This window comes from Ornithodoros turicata, chromosome 6, assembly GCF_037126465.1.
Source record: "Ornithodoros turicata isolate Travis chromosome 6, ASM3712646v1, whole genome shotgun sequence".
NCBI lineage: Eukaryota > Metazoa > Arthropoda > Arachnida > Ixodida > Argasidae > Ornithodoros > Ornithodoros turicata.
This window is the reverse complement of record NC_088206.1, coordinates 105,001-125,018: the sequence shown is the minus strand read 5'-3', so window position 1 is coordinate 125,018 and position 20,018 is coordinate 105,001. Positions and strand designations below refer to the sequence as shown.

Here is a 20,018-nt window from a genome sequence, read left to right as displayed (position 1 = left end):
ACATTCAAGTAATTGCGAGAATCGACTTCCTCAAAATGCGTGCTATAACACTTATTTTATACTTTTGGACACATAGGTAGGCCTGTTGTAATACATGGATGCCTAGATCATGTAGATCATTATTACATCATATAAATCGACAATAGGTATCGTGCAACACCAAAAGGAGAAATGGGTGGATGATGTAGCTTTTCTCTCTGGAACGGGCGGTAGCTCGCGCCACCCAGAGGCGCCACCTAGCCTACGAAGAGGCTGAAACTAAAACGAACAGGGTACAGTCCCAGCCAACTACCATGAACAGCGGCCATTTATAGCCTGGAGCCAAGCCAATAGTCACTTAGTGGGCGAAAAATCAGGGTTAGCGGAAATGACGTCATAACACCCCAGAGCTGCAGGGGTCCCGCTATCCTGCTGGGGAGGTGGCTTAGCAGGGGTTCTGACGGCGCGAGTTTTGGCGAGCAGACGACAAGCTGCGTTGGGGATAAGGATAAAATTAGGCATAGCTTGTCCAAACTTTAAAAGAAAAAATAGCCGCGCGTGATTCATCGCATAAGGAATTCAAATTACATGACCCGGTATGGTAATGGGGTGCAGCAGGAAGACTACGACGAATCAATTATGCTTTTCGTCGCGCTGTTATGCGTGAAAGGAACATTGTCTTCCACGTTACTCGACTCAGGATCCGACATCCACAATATACAATCAAAAGTGTACATTCAAACGAGACGCAAGGTAAGACGGTAGCGAAAAAGCAGCGACAATACCAAGTCTGACCTATCGACACGGCAGGGGCGGATCCAGACCCTCGCTTCGTATCTGGGGAGGGGAGAGGGGGAGTACTAATGTGTAACCTAGCGTTTTGGAGGGGCAATCGCCCCAACCCCTTTTTTTATTTTTTGACGCGTAATGTTGGTAGCACAACTACGATCGTAAATAGAAAACATTTACGACGTACGTATGATTTGTGTGTGTGTACTAATTGTTTATTTATAATTTCAGTGTAGGAGTAAGTAAATGTCGCCCTTTGTACACATATACAGAGTCGTGAACCGCCCGAACATTCTTCCAGATCCTGCTCCTCTGCGCACGTGCCAGTGCTTGTTTATCCATGCGTCGTAGTATATACAGGGTGTCCCAGAAAACGTGTCATTGAATTATAATAAAAAAACTACACCACCTAGAGTCATGCGGTCAATGGCATTTGTTACTGGGTTTTTGCCACCTCCTCATGTGAATGTCGTGTAACGTAAGTTTAATTATGTAAATTTTTGCGAGCTTAAGTCGGAAATTTGCCAAGTAAAGGTCACTTTTTTACCCCACCAATGTGAAGAGCGTGTCCAATTTACTCAAATTAATGATAATTGACAGGGACATTCAGGAGCTATCCCATCGGAAAAAATAGCCGAACATCATGCTCTACGGAGGTCGCACAGAATAGCGCACGATGAATTTTTCAGCGCAATCTTTGTCAGTCCGACGAAAGGAGGTTGGAAACCCAGACCTCCCCGACATCACAGAAAGAGATAAAACAGGCACGGCTTATCACGTTCGACTTTCGCTGGGCTAATGCTTTCCCTCTCCCAATTTTAGGAACTGTTACTTTTTCTACTATCACTCTGTGGGCTGGCTTCGGAACCTCCTTTCGTCGCACTGAGAGCGATTGCGCTCAAAAAGTCATCGCGCGCTATTGTCCGGTGCTCCGAAGAGCATGATATTCGGCTATTTTTTCCGATGGGATAGCTCGTGAATATCACTGTGAATTATCATGAATTTGAGTGAATTCGGCACGCTCTTCATATTGGTGGGGTAAAAAAGTGACCTTTACTTGGCAAATTTCTGAGTTCAGTTTGCAAATATTTACATAATTAAACTTGGAGTACATGACATTCACATTAGGAGGTGGCAAAAACCTAAGAAGAACAAATGCCGTTGACCGCATGATTCTAGGTGGCGTAGTTTTTTTTATTATAATTCAATGACACGTTTTCTGGGACACCCTGTATATACGCAGTTTGTACTCAGTTTCAGTTAAATAGGAACGCAAGGAAACGAGGCTCACATCTCGCGGCTGTAAGCTAAGATTAACAGGTACGAACAGATGAGCGGAATATATCCTCATAGCCTCGATTTGAGCAGCAGCAGCAGAGCAACAGCAGCGGAGCAGCAGAGCTGCAGCGAACACGAGCGGTCCCATAGCTCTGGGCGGGAGCAGCAGCGCTGCCGAGCTGCAGAAATTCCCTGCTGCTCCCGTATCCGAATTTTTGGTTGCTGTGCTGCCCTGTTGCTCTGCAGCTTGAGCTGCCGGTCTCGCAAGACATTCAGGAGGTTGGTTGGTATTGTTTTCGCTCGACGGTGTTTAGGGTTAGCAGGGCAGAGAGTGACGGCAGAAGGTTTGTGTCTGGTTGTTCTGCGATTTGTTTCTGAAGAGCTGGACACGCTTGTGATTGCCAGTAGTTTGGAGCGAGTGTTCAATCATCGGGACTGCGTGAAGTGCGCTTTCAGGACATAATTCGGTTCATAAAGTTCAATAAAGTGTTCGACCGAACCTACGTGATACATATGTTGTGTACCAGAGTTGTAGCTAACATGTTCGCTTATTTTCTGGAAAGTACTTGAAAACCCGTGGCCTGGTAACGTACTACAAGCAAATTACGTTCACGTCCATGTTGTGTGAAAACCATACCGACCACATTTCTTGTGAGGGTCGACGACTTGCGAGCTAGGTTGTTGTAAATGAAACTGACTCTTGAAAAGGGTTCGATAGAGATAGGCAATGAACTCGTTACCTTATGAAAAGAGACAGAAACTAGTGATGACTAGCAGAAGAGGCCTTCGTTTTCGTTAGACAGCTTTATTTCACTATCAGCAACGTACGCATTTGACAGTCACAATAAATGAAAATATCGAATCCTAGTAACGAGGCGATATTAATACGACAAAATCCTGTAGAAGAGTCTCCAACCCCAGCAGTGCGAAAGGACGAACCTACGTTGAATGTCACGAGACTTGTACACATGAACGAAGAGTCAGTTAGGTAATATGAGGCTCAGACCACCACCACAATCATTTCACAGTCCACTTGTGATCCATAATATATCCCACTCATATCAGCCTTTCACCTAGAATTGCATTCCTACGTGTGGCTTAGCTACTGCGTACGCCTTCGGATAGAGGTGTGCGCCGTGGGCATTTTTTTCGGCGGCGGCGTAGAGCAGCTTGAAGGCCCGGCGGCGGCGTCACGCCGATGCTGTCATATCGGCGTGCGCCCCGTGGGCTGTCAATATGTTCTCTTCTCCAACGGGGACGCACAAACACCCACAGGGGTGACACAAACCCGCCATTGTTGTAACTACCCTCAAGCGGGTGCTTTTGGCAAAACTGCCATCTTGTCCTGGTCGCACGTCATAGAAAACGTCATTTTGAGGCCATGTGACTTTGTTTACATGTCGTTTTGCCGCTTACCGACATATTTTCACCGTCTTAACACCAAGAGATGGCCGTATTTTGCCAGCGTAAACTATGACGCGCTTCTTCCCCAACATGGTAGCCCATTTCACCTTTGTTTAAGTACATCGCATCGGCTCGGTAAGTCTTAACGCGCGGTCGTCATCACATCTTTGGAACTTGTCAACAATACGAGGCTTTATGTGTAAAACTGCGCGTTTTACTGCGAGATTATCGGATAAAAATAATTACCGTGGTCGAAAAACATCGAAAACGTCGTCTAGAAACAACAACCGCATTGTTTACAAACGGTTTGGCCGCCGATCACGGGCGCCGCCATCTTTAAGGTCACGTGCGCCTTGAAGTTTGCTGTGACGTACGACCAGGACCTGTCCAGGATGCATTGCGTTCGCCCAGCACGCTTTCGTCTACGGAGCAATACATTGGATGCCACCCCTGTGCAAACACCTCCGAGCGGGGGTATTTTCTCCATCATAGACGCCACGACGGTGGCAGTATTTACTGTAACTTGCACCAAACAAGTGCGTCAGCACTGGATAGTATTATGAAAGAAAACCGAACACACAAAGGAACATTAGGAGAAGTAAAGCACTTCAAGAAGGTCGTCGCCCAAGAACTTCGACTGGGCGCGTTAAGCGCTGGAGAAAACAACATAGCTAGATAATCAGAACGACGAGCCATCCCTTTAATGGCAACTACATGTAACAGTTATAGTGAGTGCCGAACGTTCACAGTACGGCGACGCATGAACGCTCTGTCCACTGATCCATGCAGTGTCTCTTTTTGGGAAACCATATCAATATGCGAACGTTAGCAAACGATGTGACATAAGGCGCACCCACCACGTCATTGAACAGTATTTTGCAGAGGCTGTAGTAGTTATCATGAATAAATACTGCAAAATCATTTAATTTCGCAGCCCTAAATTTTCGCGAATCGAGTAGGGATATATTCGCAACAACTAAATTTCGCCCGCTCCTCGAGTTCCTCGAATTTTCTCGATTCGCAAAATTCGCGAAAATTAAGGTCCCGCGAAATTAAAGGGTTTTACAGTATAAACTTGTCCACAACGAGTGGGTTGAGTCTGCCATGCTTCGCGCGCATTATAAGCCTAGCAATTCCGCGATTGAAAACACTCTCTCTGACTGGGTGCTTTTCGCAGGCACACACAAAATGCACTATTTGCTACGCACTTTTCGAGCGCAGAAAGAGCGACGGGCAATCGACATGAGAGGACCAAGTGCTTTGGAGCTATCGAGCTGATTGGTGTAGGCGCTAATCTGTTGGCCAGATAGATCGCTTTCCAACCCAGATAAGGTGAAGCTTCCGTCATTTCTGCGCTCGGAAATTGCGTACTTCTTGTTTCGGCTCATTTGCATAGCGCCATTCAGCGTCGGATATTTCAGCGCACGTGCGCGTTTAAGAATTTCTTAAATATGGAATGGCTTTCAACGATGAATATCTTCCGTTCTGCTATCCCGTTCTTACGCGATATCCCTTAATTAAAGAATTAATGTATTTGAGGTAATTAATGATCTTATAGTTACATACTTTCTTCGAGATAATATTCGTCTGACCAACTCAAAAGCGGCATCTATTTCGTTCCGCTATTTTTTAAATACAAATTCTGTGACGAATAAAAAACAAAGCACCCTGCATATGGATAATGACTAGTGCTATGGTGTTGGTGGTGCGAACGAGCTGGTTTCCCAAAAAGAGCCACTGGATCAGTGGACAGAGCTTTCACACGTCGCCGTCCTATGAACATTCGATCAGCACTCGCTATAACTGTTTCGTGTAGTTGCCATTAAAGGGATGTCTCGTCGTTCTGATTACCTAGCTATAGGAAGGGAGTTGCCTCAGGACAGAAGCCGCCGATATTTCGAACAGAGACTGTTCTTCTTCTGGGCACCGTCCTCATCATTGGCATGGTATTTAAAGGGTTAGGTGTGACGTGTTTAAAGGTTCATGCGAATTGTGGGTCAACAGCCCGGAGGGAAGAAAGGGTCCGTACGGGCTTCTACGCTATGTTGTTTTCTCCAGCGCTTAACGCGCACTTAACGCGCCCGCAACGACTCCTTGAAGTGCTTTACTTCTCCTAATGTTCCTTTGTGTGTTCGGTTTTCTTTCATAATACTATCCAGTGCTGACGCACTTGTTTGGTGCAAGGTACAGTAAATACTGCCACCGTCGCGTTGACTATGATGGAGAAAATACCCCCGCTCTGAGGTGTTCGTGCGTCCCCGTTGGAGAAGAGAACCTATTGACAGCCCACGGGGCGCACGCCGATATGACAGCATCGGCGTGACGCCGCTGACGCCGGCCCTTCAACGTGCTCTACGCCGCCGCCGAAAAAAATGCCCACGGCGCACACCTCTACCTACGGAATGTTCGAAACGTAAACAATGCCGTAGTTGCCAACACGTTTTGGACCTCCTACGCCGTTGCTGCCGCTAATTCAAAACGAAGCGACGAAGCTATGGGACGCCTCTAGCAGCAGAGCAGCCGCAGCAGAAAACTGCTCTGCTGCCATGTTGCCGTGTTGCTGCTGCTGCTGCTCGCATAAAGCTATGGGACCCGGCCCTTACGAAGAAGCTTTCACCATGGCGAGAGCGGCCATGATGTCTGCGTGGGTGCCGACACTGTCTTGTTTGCGCAACGGACCCATTATGAGCAGTTATTGGAAATACGTAAACGGCTAATAACTACGCGGACATTTAGCTCTAGGTGAGAAATTGACCTTAATTAACCTTCCCGATTTCTATGTGGTCATTAGGATGCTCCTCCTGCTAAGTGTTTCAACACCTGCGATGCCTGTATGCATTACGAATTGCCATTTGTCGTTAAACGAGTTTTTAGCACGACTTAACCTGGACCAGTTTTTTCTCCGTTCTCGACTGGTGCTGTTGCCCTGCTGGGTGATATGTATGGTTTGGGCAGGAAAAGGGAAAGTTTCTTTAGGCTCGTGAGCCAACGGCTTTGGAATGTGTTCCAGCTGTTCGTTACCGGAAACAAATAAAACAGAAGCAGCACGCGCGCGAGCAGACTCACCAGGGTTAATTATGCGCTGACTATTATTCATACAGATGACGTCATCTATGACGTCGTTTGTTTACAATCGTAGTAGTCCGCACAATCGATAGATGGCGCTGACGGTCTTTATCATGGCGTCCTTCTGAAGACCCATGGGCCTATGGGAGCTTCACTGTACCTGTCTACATATACCTTGCGAGACGTATGACCAATCAAATATGAGTGAGCAAATGAAACCTGAATCGCACTTACAGTTGGTTATGACCAGCGCGGTTGCGCTTATACCCGCGGATCCGCGCGGATATCCGGATTTTATCCGCAAATAAGCCGTCCCTGTCGACGTCCCCCAGGTCGGTAGTTGGCGCAAAGAATCCAAGATTTCAGTATTTATTTTTAGTGACCGTGAACAGCAGAGCCTGATTTCGAAGTATGTCATTCTTTGCATTGCTCCGCATTTAGCACATTTTATTGGACAGTTGTGGATAGCATAATCTTCCCGAGTGGTAGGCATGCTGAAAAAATGACTGCAACGTAACATTTTCGCTATGATCAGCGTTTCCCAAAGTATGTGTTGCGAACCACTGGGGGGTCGTGACAGACACAGCGGGGGTCGCCAAACTGCGAAAGCACAAAAGCAAAAGGGATATGGCAAATGATGCCCTTAGAACATGATCTGCCCGCTATTCAACGTCACAGAAGAGCTCTTGGGAGCGGATATGTTTATTAACAAAAAAAGAAAGGAAAGGTAAGCCAGATGTATGTCGGCTTGTTATTAAAAAAAAGTGAAAGGGGAAAGACAAAAAAGGCAAAGAACAGAAAAAAACAAAAGAAAAACAGAGAGAACGTAAACAGTGAACATGTGCACAACTGAAGGCATTACGCCTTTGAAAACTGAGTGCAAAAGGAACAAAATGCATTGAATCTTCGGTGTTTGACCCGAAATGCGATATATAATGAATGCGAAATATAATGAATACGGTCAATGAAATGGAGCAGCGGCTGTTGAACCCGCTCCCAAGTCCCAACGGATATGCAACGGATCCTACTGGCAGCTGCTGGCACCTTTTCGACTGCTTCGTTTCATTGATCTGATTGCTTTGGGCGAAATTCAGGCTATGTGTGGCGTCATCCTCTGTGTTTCTTCGCCTCACCTTCTACTGTGATAATGAGTATGGTGGGCGGATACATATTTTACAAATTGCAAGATGCATTTTTGAGGTTGGTGCCTCTTCGCTCTTTTGACCCGGGCGCACCGAGCTCCAAAGGTTGGTGTCAGTCTCTTAGTGGGACTTCCCGGGGGAGCCCCCCCCCCCCCCCCCCCCCCTCCCCCGGATAGCTTTGTAATAAGCTGGGCGTTCACCTACTCATATGATTAGTGTCTCAGTGTCCCACGCGACGACGGAAATGTGGGACAATTTCCATTTGGTATATTTTCAAAATTCCTTTTTTCCCGTGTGGTGCGCTTCAGTAAATCTTATTTGTGGAATCTTATTTGTGGGGTGCAGACGAAAGGACAGCGCAGCTGGCGTAGAATCGTAGTATTTCGCATAGACGTTATTTAGGTGTAGGACAAAATGGCATAGGGGCATACTGCATTTAGGTGTACTGGGTTTAGTAATAATTCGTAAACAGGTGGCGCCAGAACCTTAGCGAGGCAAGTTTACGCCCAGGGCAGAGTAAATCTGAGGCGCCCCCCCTAATCCACTGCCGTCAGAAGCAGGGATTTCCCTACACTTTTGTACACTCTCCCTTGCATTTTTGCAACCCCCCCCCCCCCCCCCCCTGAAATTTCTCAGGTGACCCCACCCAGAGCGGCCACCAACACGTTCTGGTAGTGAGTCCGGCGCAACGAATTACATCCTGTACTGTCAAACTTGGGCTGTAGGACCACAGTCATGCAGATGATCTTACCATGCATTTGTCCAAAATCTTTTGAAAGTGACTGTTCAATGCATATATTGAGCGAATATACGAGCAAAAATGCGTGCTGGCACGCAAACTCAATGTGGATCATCAAGAACCATTTGCGCCCAACTCAATCAAGCGAGGTATTCTGTTTTTTTTTTTTTTTTCGTCTAAAGTTTTCACCGTTGGTTGCTATGTATTCATTGAGCTTCGTGAAACAAGGTGCTAGTCTTTTTTCTTTGTCGGTCGTGTGATTGTGCATATTAATTTTGAAATGCCGTTCATATAATGAATCTGTTTTCTAATGTATTGTGTTCTAACGTAATAACACCTGTAATAACACGTACAAATAAAACGGGAAAGCTATGCAGATATGTCACCATTGTGCCACGATTTTTGCCGTGTCTAAGAAAAATTCCTTAAGTGGAACCTTCACCAAGCATACCCCCCCCCCCAGCTGTGAATTTCTTAGGAAATCATTGGTCAGAAGCCCTGTAAACAAAGAAATGAAAGCGCTTATTTGCACTGCCGAGATCGTAAATTGAAATTTTCTTCGTTCCCGCTTTATCCTGTCCAACCAACCTGCCAGGGCCTGCCGTTTGGCGCCCTCTCTCGTGAGGGCTCGTGAGGCCCTCCCCCCCCCCCTCCCCCCGTCGCTACGGCTCTGAGTGGCGCTATAAAAGTGTTATTCTCAGTGAGCATCCCTGAGACATCGGCTCAGTTGCATACACGCTCATTAATTAAATAAAACTCCCATCTTTTATATTTTACTTCGGACGCTTTCGGGACCTATGTTTTACCGATCGGAACGTTCAGCGAAAAATATTCCAGAAAAACAAAAACGCGTCGACACTCAGGGGTTTTTCGAGTAATTAATTAGTTTCGGTTTACATATTTTTTGCGAGGAGTAGCGTACTAATGCGCCCTTTCGCTCAGCTATCCAGCTGCCAATTATGTGTTCATCCGCGTAGTTCATGTGCGCATGGAGGAAATAAATATTTTTTCCTCCATGCATGTGCGCCTCGCGTACAGCCACTAGAGCATTGCACGGGCTTCAGCCACCCGGGGCCGGGCTGGGTACGGGCTTGACAACGCCAGACATGTTCACATGATCACATCTAAAAAAGTGATAGTTCTATCACTTTTTTACATGTGATCATGCTTATTTCGTGAATGGGTCTGGATTTCACGCGTGCACTCACACATTTTGGGGACGATTGGTGTGGGGTCCTGCACGAGTGTCAGTTAGGTTAGGTGTTGGGACATATTTCGTTCTCGTGAGGGTCTGGCGCGAGGGTCAGTGAGGTTAAGTGTTCTGACATATTTCGTTTTTATAAGAGTCCGGCAAGAGGGTCGGTTAGGTTAGGTGTTCTGACATATATTTCGTTCGCGTGAGAGTTCAAGAGAGAGGAACTAACACCGGAGCATGTGCAATAGAGTGGCGATGAGTCTCTCTTGAACCGCAATGTACATAGGCCGCGCGCCGCTGCGCGCTGCGTTCCGAAGCAAACAATCACCAAGCACAGAGCGGCTTGCCGACAGAGAAACACAGCCGCTGCTGCGTTCTAGTGTACCTCCTGACTCTCCACCAATTAACTGCGTCCTTTTCCTTGCTGCGTTGTGCTCTTTAGTAAATCTAAATACGCCTCCGAACCTCGAGAACAAATAGAGCAGAGTCGGGCTCGGACCGGGCCCGGGTTGAAAATATATAGAAGACGTCGGGCCCGGGCCGCGTACGGCCGTAGCAGCCGGGCACGGGCCTGAAAATTAGGCCCGTGCAGCGCTCTAACAGCCACTCCGCCGCCGTCGAGGTTTTGCCACGTGCTGACAACGAGGCCGGTGCCCGACCGGCGCGCCGATGTGTTTGCGCGTCGGTTCATGAATGGACGCAAGGCAATTTTCGGGTTTGTGCGTCACTTTTGAGACTTACCATGACATGGAAAATACAGTCTCTGTTTGTGAAAAGGGTGTGCTTGTTTTCTGTTGATAAGACTTGACATTCACAGAAAACGAGCGTACACTGCGCTCGTTTTCTGTGCATGTCAAGTTAGTATGAATGTTAGAATGAAAGTCAAGTTTTTCAAGATGCAGACAAAAAGCGAAAAATCGCTGTAATTTGTTCTGTGAAGAGTGCCTACTGCATACCAAGGAGCAAGGTGGAGTCATATTTTTTGGGTGCAAAAAATGAAGTAAGTTATTGCTCCATACTGCAAAATAGTGTGAGTTTGGGCACAAAAAAGGGATGTTACTTTTTTGTGCCCAAACTCGGGCTTTTTTTTTTTCCTTTTCCTTTTTTTTTTTTTTTGCTGTTTGGAGTTCCTCCACCAGCTCGCCTGCGTTTATGCTATTTTATCAGTGAGTTGTGGCGACTGTTTAGAAGGTGCCAGAGACTGAACGCTGTTCATTGGTTTATTGATTTACCATCTGTGTTACATTTTGCATGAGGATTTCTCATGATGATTTTTCATTATTCTTTTTGTAGTCCACGTTCTTCTGCTGCGTTACATCACTGTGCAAATAATGTACAAACTATCCCGTCCCGGCTTTGGTTCCCCACCCCATCCTTAGTGTGGAGAAACAGTAGTTCTGTTTTTGTTTGTTTTTAAGAGATAGAGAGATCCGCTTTTGTCTCTTGAAATGTATTTCAAAACTCATTCATTACCATGTTTGCTTGTCACATGCGGTTAATGTGGTTAGTTAACGGGGCTCGTACAGTATGGCTAGCTTTTACTTGTTCGCGCAGCCGGTGGCAAAACCAGTGTGACGCTTGTTAGGCCTAGTAAAAACAGCTGTCACAAGAATGTGGCAAGAAAAATGCTACGGATGCCTAAAAATTTGCATTTTGTGACAGTCTTTTATTCGTATACCACACTTTTGCCCGTTCTTGATACTATCTTGTTATGTTTCATAACTAAAATATAATACTGGCAGTCTATTCAAACTTGGCTAGTCAGTTCTGACAGCAAGCAGTTCTGCGTGACTCTCTGCAGTTCTCTCTTCCCAAAATGCCCCTCTCCATCCAGGTGGCGCCGATACAAGTGGTCACAAAATCCCAAAATCCACTATGTTGGTAGGTTGCCAGGGAATATCCTATTCAATCCAATCCAATCCAATCCAGCTTTCCTGAAAATGGCGGCACCTAGTGAACAGACATCTGCCGAAGAAACGTCACTGTGACGTAATCATGACGTTGGTAGATATAGCGAAACCGAAACAACGCTGGCGGAGAACACCGCCGTTTCACACAGTCGTATTTCTTCACGAAGGTCAAGTGTGGCTTTTTATTAGTGTTGCACACAAATGAGGTCACGTTTTTAGTCGCTTTTGTGTCTTCGTTCATGTTCACTGAGCAAAGAAAAGAAGGCTGCACTCGCACTTTGGCGCACAATGCCATCTTTCGTGTGCGGGTGAAATGTTCCTTTCTTTTGCAAGTAGCTCATGAAGGTTGACGGCCTTGAGTTCACCTTGTCATCCTTGGGACGCTCTGGTGGACAGTACATAGATTATCGCACAACAATCACACACGGTTCTCTATCCCGCAGCTAGCATTATGTTAGCCATCTTTGATTCTCAACTGGGGATGGTACCGGTGTGGTGCGGAAACAAGATGGCGGTCCTGCTCTCCGTTGGACTTCAGTGTCGATACTCTGAAGCGAAGCTTATTTAGAGACTCTAGTGCCTCCCTTCTCAGGCTCTAGGATATGCTTCCTATTTTGGATCTTTACCAGCTTGCTTGCGCACTTATATTTTGTACAACATAGCTCTGATAGCCTGGGATTAATAACAAACTGTATTTTGAGAACTAATAGAGAGAATTAATATTGAACTGATTTGGCAGAGAAATCAAAGTGGGTGGAGCTCTAGGTATAGGCAGGTCCCATTGATGACCAGACTCCCTTTTTTATACACGGGATTAAAAGGGAATCTGGCCATTAATGGGACCTATCTATACCTGGACCTCTGCCCATGTTTTGAGGGATGTCACCCGTCGAAATACAGTTTGGTATTATTACAAGCTACCCAAATTTATACTTCACCCTTATTTACTGGGGGCCACCATATTGGGGAAGCTGGATTGGTTTGTATTTAAATGGATTACCGTAGTGACATACCAAAACTATGGATTTTGCTGCCACTTTTATCAGTGCTATGTGCATAGAGAGAGGCGTGTCAGGAAGACGCAGAATTGCAGAAACTGCTTCGCTGTATGCGGACAGCTACCGGTATGAATTTTAATTGCGTAAATAAGCAGATGGAATCAGAAAGTGGCAAAGATGTATATATACAGTGTACCGGTGAATAAAATTCAACAAAAACACGTGAAATTTTATGCATCTGTGGCGTCCTTCCTGCTATTTTCTTCGGATTGTGGTCCTCACTAGGTCTAACATCAGCATTGAAATGTATAATTTTCATGTAAATATAATGATGGCACAGCGAAAGTGGAAGCTGATTTTGCAGATACGTACATAAGGATATACACTCACAGGATGAAGTTAAAGTAGTTTGTGAAAAAATTTGTCACGAAATCCCCTCTTGGCCATTCTGAGCAACACCTCCATGTTGGGGAAATTTTGATGTGATGGCGGCCCCATAGAAAGCAGCAACCAATGAACAGCTCCCATTTTCATACATGCCCAGTAAACCACAAACATCTGTTAGACATACCAGAAAGATCCAAACGTCTAAGACATTTGGGATGTCTAGTAGACATCCGGATATGTCCGGCTAACGTGGAATGGATGTACTATGGATCGTCGGAAGGCTCATCCATAACTGTATAAATGGATATCCTCTGGATGTAACAGTGGGACATTTGTCACATCCGGTGGACGTGGTTGTGAGGCATTGCGATGTCTAATATACGTCCAATCTATGTTCCTACCGGATTAAAACCGGACTAAATAAAATCGAGTATCAATGCTTTCTTTCTTCCTTTCTTTTTTTTTTTCTGGAATATTTTTACTGAAGCTCCTTATCGTTAAAATGGAGGTTCTGAAAGCATCCAACGTAAAATTTTAAAGTTGGAAGTTTTTATCAGGGAAGGGTAATGGTAATGATAACAGAAACAGAAATGGTATATTACCGAAATTGGAGATGGTAACGATAACAGAAATGGAAACACATACCACGGTCATCCATTACCGGAAACGAAAATTATCGTTCGGTATTGAATTCATGCAATGGCTATTCCAGTTGTGCGATGATATTTCAGTGACTTCATTTTATTTTTGTATATTGATGACTCTATTCCCGTAATGCTCTAAATATTACACGACAGCATGGAAACAAAGCACAATATTGCATCTAAGCGTGCATCCCTCACTTACCTATACTCGTCCCAGTCCTCATAACTCCATGACGTCAACACATGAGACTTACACAACATAGGCTCTACGCACTCTACTCCACCACGAGGATGACAGTCTACGATATATATATATATATATATATTTTTACTTCTTTCATTTCACCGTCTTTATTTCACTGTGTTTATCAGTATTGTTTACTACTGAGAGCGTCCGCCTATGAATGCGACATTGGATGAAGGTTGCGGGCATCTTGGGTTGCTGGACTCAGAGTGACTGAAGACTGAAGACATGTTCCTACATTTCTTTAAAAAAAGCTTGCAAGATGTGCGCATCCCAACGATGTAAAATTACTTGTATAGTGTGTACGCATGCAGCGCTTGGGCAAAACAGGGTGCTGACAGAGCCGGACGGGCTGTTCTCCCACAGCTCTGTAACAGCCGTTCCATTACCAGAAACAGTAACGGAAACGTAATGAAAGCGAAATTGAAAAGCTGGTATCAGAAACGGATAACAGAAACGAAAATATTGCAGTAACGAAAATGGAAACTGTAACGAAAATACGTCCGTTACCCTTCCCTGGGTTTTATCCCTCAAGTATCTCAGTACTTGCGTACGCTGTCTTTCTATATCCAAAAAGATAGCCAGCGCTTCGTAATGGGTGCATTTTTTTATTCAACCCAGGTAACCCGGGATAACTCTTGCTGGGCAAAAAATGTGACACAAAATGTGACGTCATAACCCGGGAGCTTTGAGGGTACCTGTAAAGCAAAATTTTCTTTATTCAGTTCCTTGACCCTGTCACGGCAGTATCTATTCATTCCTCCTTCAAATAGCTCTGAATATTTGAGTCTGACCTCGCTCTGCTTATCTCTGTATGTTTCCAAGAAACGTTTACCTCCTCCTTTTCACACACATGGTTTTTGTTGTTCTCCATTGTCTCGCCAAGAACGAATTTTGCTCTCCTTGCATGAATGAAGCAGCTCCTTTAATAGCGTGTCTGCTTTGGAAACCATGTTGAGAGTAACCCTCCTTGGGTGAAAATTTTGCTTAAGAGTTGTCACCCTCTAGTTACGTGATGGCTTGTCCTCATCTGTCACTGCCAGTGATTTCATTTTTGCACCATTCTCCGCTAAATGAGATTTACTGCGCCATTCTGAAAAGAATCTGCGATATCGCACCACACTGCTTCGAAACTACCGGTGAGGAGTTGCTGATTACAGGTATGCAGGCTGATTTCTAGGTAGAGCACTAGAAAACAAGCCATAGTGGAGCATTCCTTTTGCAACAGTAGTGCACATTATTTTCTTGCAACCACAAGGACACATGCATTGATCGCACATGACTTGATTCTGGCAGAAAATTTGGATATTCACATGAAAAGTTTCTAGCTCGCTGTCTATTCTTATGTACGCTTATATTTTTTGCATTCGCAAGGTAGGCATTGTAACCAAAGGTGAGCACATTCTGATGCGAAACTTTGTTGCGCGCAACAGCTGTCCCATGAAGTCATCCTACTTCGTCATTAGATATCTACATGCATGTTTCTGTGCTGCTTATCTTGAGCTGAACGTTGTTTGATACCACCACTAAGAAACTGCACTAGTTGTGCTATACGAAGTGCTATACCTTACCTTTGCTGCAATGTTAATGCATATGTTCTCAAACTGTGTTTCGGGGAACAGAGGTATCCTGCAGACTGCTTTTTCTGGTTCTGCGAGTAGCTCCTCACATCAAGCCCTTGCCACATGAACATGCCTCACATGGCACAACTGACACACTGTATGTTAATGAAGACCTAGTATTTGAGGAAAAGCATTGTTTGAAGTCACCACTAATAGACCGCCCAAGTTGTGTTATATGAAATGCTGTGCCTTACCTGCAGCATTGTTCTAGCTTTGCTGCAGAGTTAGTGCATAAGTTCTCAAACTGTGTTCCGGGGAACAGAGGTATTCCACAGACTGTTTTTTCTGGTTCCACAAGCATTTGTGGTGCACAAGAAATGACATTTTTCCAATGTTCTAGTGTGGAAAGAAATGCATTTTCTAGGATATGCTCCAAGTGCTGCTCTGCACACTGTTCTGTGTTGAGCTTTTCTTTCATCCATTCCATTAATATCAAACATAGCAGGAAAACTTACAAAGGGACGTACTTGTGTGCAGTGCTATGAGAACCTTGCTCTCTAAACTTCCGAGGCCCTGGATTGTGGATGAGAAGAAAGATGATGGTTACACCGCACTCCATTTGGCCGCTCTCAACAACCATGTTGAAGTTGCAGAACTTCTCGTTCATCAGGTGAGTGACACTCCTTTTTTGTGTGAAAGAGATCAAATGCGAAGGATCATTTTTTTGTGAGTGTTATGGTCCTGTAGAAGAAGAATTAAAAATAGAGCAAAATCTCACTCTATGCATCTTCTATGGCCCATCTCACTCAAAAGCCGCCATTTTCTCCTGTGTGCGCTTCATTTTCATTTCACCGCACACAGGTGGTGCCAACGTACAGAAGAAGAGGATTAGTGCATAACGTCAGCATGGGCATGTCACATCGTTATAGGGAACAGCACCTGTGTGAGTTGATGTGGATGTGAAGTAGACACAAGAAAAAATGATGGTGTTTGTGTGAGATAGGCCATTGAAAATGGATCGGGCGAGATTTTGCTTGAGTTTTAATTTTCTTTCTACATGATCATAATGCTTGCAAAGAATTTCATTAAAACTCAGGACATATGGCTATAAGTCTGCAAAGTTTGGGGAGTGCCAAACCTTGTGTTCTATTTTTATGATGCGATCAAAATGTGTGCTAGACTAACCCTGTAGATAAAAACTGTTTCAGAATGACACGCTAAAATATTAGTGGACCTGTTCCAGTAGCAAAGGATTTTTTTCGAGGTGTTTCTAAATTTCTTCTTGCAGGGGCATGCCAACACGGATTTGCAGAATGTCAATCTCCAGACACCTCTGCACCTGGCAGTAGAGAGGCAACATGCACAGATTGTCAGGGTGAGTGTTTTTCTCCACAGAACTTTCCAAACTGTCCTTTAAATTCAACTTCCTACAATGTATTCTTGTAAATCATGGGCTTTTAGGATGGATACAGAGCACAAACAGTAGTAATCTGACTGCATGGCAGAGTTGGAGAGTGTTTGATCCAGTCACTCAGTTAGTCTGGTTGGAGTTTATGACTGTGACCAACTTTCACCAATCTTTCATGTTTCAACAATGATGCATGCCATGCATTTCATACTTTGCAACAATGCGTCTTTAGCAATTCTTGACAATTCAGGGTTGAATCATCATCGTCTGATCACTCTAAATTTGTAAGATGGTTCTTGCTGAGTGTTCCTCTCACCTGTGTGTCACCAATTGTGGCTTGTTGTTGATTTTCCACTTTGACCTCACTCTGTCATGCATACTTAAATTACTCTAGTTTCTGTCTTACCACCCAGCAAACATCCCAAACAGTATTCCTAACATTTCAAGTGAACACACGTGTGCAGACACTACAGAGTGATAATTTTTGTCTCATCGTGTCTCAGCACCTGGTTCGGGAAGGGTGTAACCTGAACATCCCGGATAAAGACGGCGATACTCCGCTTCACGAGGCCTTGCGTCACCACACACTTTCACAGCTGCGTCACCTGCAGGACATGCAAGATGTTGCTAAAGTCGGCAGAGGATCCAGCAGTGGGAATCTGGAAGTAAGCATCCTTTTTCAACGAGTCTGTGCTGGCCCACTGCGAGAAAATGTTGCTCATAAGCTCAAAGAGATTACTGTTTTCAGCTGTTGATGGGTCTGGGAAGTCAGGGTGCAGACAAGAAGTCAAGCGCTTCCATTGCCTGCTTCCTAGTGTCCAACGGGGCAGAGCTGTACATTAAGAACAAAAAGGGACAGGCTCCCTTGGACCTCTGTCCTGATCCCAACCTCTGCAAAGCACTTGTCAAGTGCTACAAGGAGAAGTCGTAAGTGCCCTTCTGAGAAGAATACTACTCAAAGAGAAAACAGCATTCAACAGTTGCGGTGCAGGACTCTTCTTGATGAAACAAGGAAGTCACTGAAAAAGTTAGCCAGCTGTAGGACTCGAACCCACATCTTCTGGATTACATTGGTATTCTTCATTTCAGTGATTTCCTTCTTTCATCATTAATTTCTTAGGCATTTGAGGCTTTGTATGTATTTGTCCTTTCTATGTATTCCAGCTTCAGAACATCAAATGTCATCACGGACTCTTCTTCTTTGTCTTATGGCAGAGTGCATTGCAAACGGGGTTACATAGAGAAATTGTGAAATCATTGTGCCTTCTGCCGAGCTCAGTTGTCCTCATGAAGGCCTCTATCTATTCAAAATATTAGAGAAATTACTTTGGTGGGTGCACGCTTTGATGCTCAGTATGTTTAGTGACCTTGAACAAGACAGTCAGTCTGATAGCAACATGGACGCCATATATTTTTGGTAAGTGTGGTTAAATATATGGCGTGCTTCAAACGTAAAAAAAAGAAATGTACGAAGAAATCTGCTTGTCCAAACATTATGGGGTCAATGCTATTTCTCTCGGCAGAGATTTTGCCATTACTTCTGAGCACTTTTCTCACATGTAATTTGCGAGAAATTGAATTTTCCCAATGGAACTCCTAAATTTGCCAAGTCAAACCCACAGTTTTTTTCACAGAAACGGAAAATGCATACCAGATTTACCCCATCCTATTGCAAAATGCATTCACTACTACAATGGTAATAGGCTGGGAAAAAAAAAAAAAAGTCGTTTCGAGGTGTGCAAACTGTCAGGGAGCTCGGTTCTCCGTCAAGGTAATGCAAGATGCCGTGGAACAGAAACAGTCACCAGCCCCTCCCTGTTTCCTTCTCACTCGTATTTCAAGATAACTTTGGGCTGCAACCATGCTGCTGTTATCAGCAGAAGCTTGGAAAAGGGAAAGTGAAAGGGTAGGTACATGGCTTCCTCGCATGGCCTCTTTCGGAGCTCTGAGTGCGGTCGGCAATTTGCACGCCTCAAAATGACGTTTTCTGTGGTTGGTTGGTTTTTCCAGCTATTACTAGAAGGTTTTCACATATTTTTTTTCAGCAGCAAGGAACATATCTTCCAATGCAATGGAGTAAATTCGTCATGTGCTTTCAGACAAGTAGACTTTTCAGTCAGACTATTTTATCGCACAGTAGAACCTCTACACGGGGTGTCCCAGAAAACGTGTTATTGAATTATAATAAAAAAAACTATGCCACCTAGAATCACGCTGTCAACGGCATTTGTTCTTGCTAGGTTTTTGCCACCTCTTGATGTGAATGTCATCTAACTTAAGTTTTATTATGCTAATTATTATGAACTGAACTTGAAAATTTGCCAAGTAAAGGTCGCTTTTTTAAGTCCCACCAATGTGAAGCACGTGGCGAATTCACTCAAGTTCATGATAAACGACAGGGGCATTGAGGAGCTATCCCACCGGAAAAGTAGCCGAGCATCATACTTTTCGGAGCCTCCAGAGCATAGCGCTCCACGACTTTTTGAGCGCCTTCGTGCTGTCCGACGAAAGGAGGTTGCTAAACCCGGCCCACAGACAGATAGTAGAAAAAGCGACAGTTCTTAAAATTGGGAGAGGGAAGCATGATTCCAGCAGAAGCAGAATGCGATAAGCCTGCCTGTCTTATCTCTTTTTACTATCCCTGTGTGGGCTGAGTTTAGCAACCTCCTTTCGTCGGGCTAGCAACGAAGACGCATAAAAACTCGTCCAGCGCTGTGCTCTGAGCGCCCCGAAAAGCATGATCTTTGGCTATTTTTTCCGATGGGATAGCTCCTGAATATCCGTGTTAATTATCATGAGCTTGAGTAAATTTGGCGCGTGCTTCACATTGGTGAGGTAAAAAAGCAACCTTTACTTAGCAAATTTTCGAGTTCAGTTCGTAAAAATTGACGTAATAAAACTCAAGTTAGATTACATTCACACCAGGAGGGGGCAAAAACCTAGTAAAAACAAATGCCGTTGACCGCATGATTCTAGGTGGCGTAGTTATTTTATTATAATTCAATGACACGTTTTCAGGGACACCCTGAATAGTGAAGATATGGTTATAGTGAAGCAAACCTGTGGTCCCAATCTCTTGAAACTCCCATCTATGAACTACTGGTGCAGTGAAGATACTGATATAGTGAAGTTTTTCAGTGGTCCAACCAACTTCACTATAAAGACGTTGTACTGTATTTGGTGAAACAACCTGTATTGTACAGTATAGTGCCCAATATGGAACTAGGTTTTGTTGAATGTTCATACTAGAAAAGATGGACAAATTGTTGTCGT

The 20,018-nt window shown here is 44.6% G+C and overlaps 1 protein-coding gene across 1 annotated transcript in view; it reads left to right on the top strand.

The window, feature by feature from the left end:
- LOC135398739 (E3 ubiquitin-protein ligase MIB1-like) overlaps nucleotides 1–20,018 on the top strand; it is a 116,841-nt gene that overhangs the window by 81,163 nt on the left and 15,660 nt on the right. Inside the window, exons 13-16 of the mRNA XM_064630128.1 lie at nucleotides 15,875–16,007; nucleotides 16,626–16,712; nucleotides 17,249–17,410; nucleotides 17,494–17,672. Of these exons, the coding sequence (XP_064486198.1) occupies nucleotides 15,875–16,007; nucleotides 16,626–16,712; nucleotides 17,249–17,410; nucleotides 17,494–17,672 (561 nt within the window). The remainder of the gene's footprint in view (nucleotides 1–15,874; nucleotides 16,008–16,625; nucleotides 16,713–17,248; nucleotides 17,411–17,493; nucleotides 17,673–20,018) is intronic.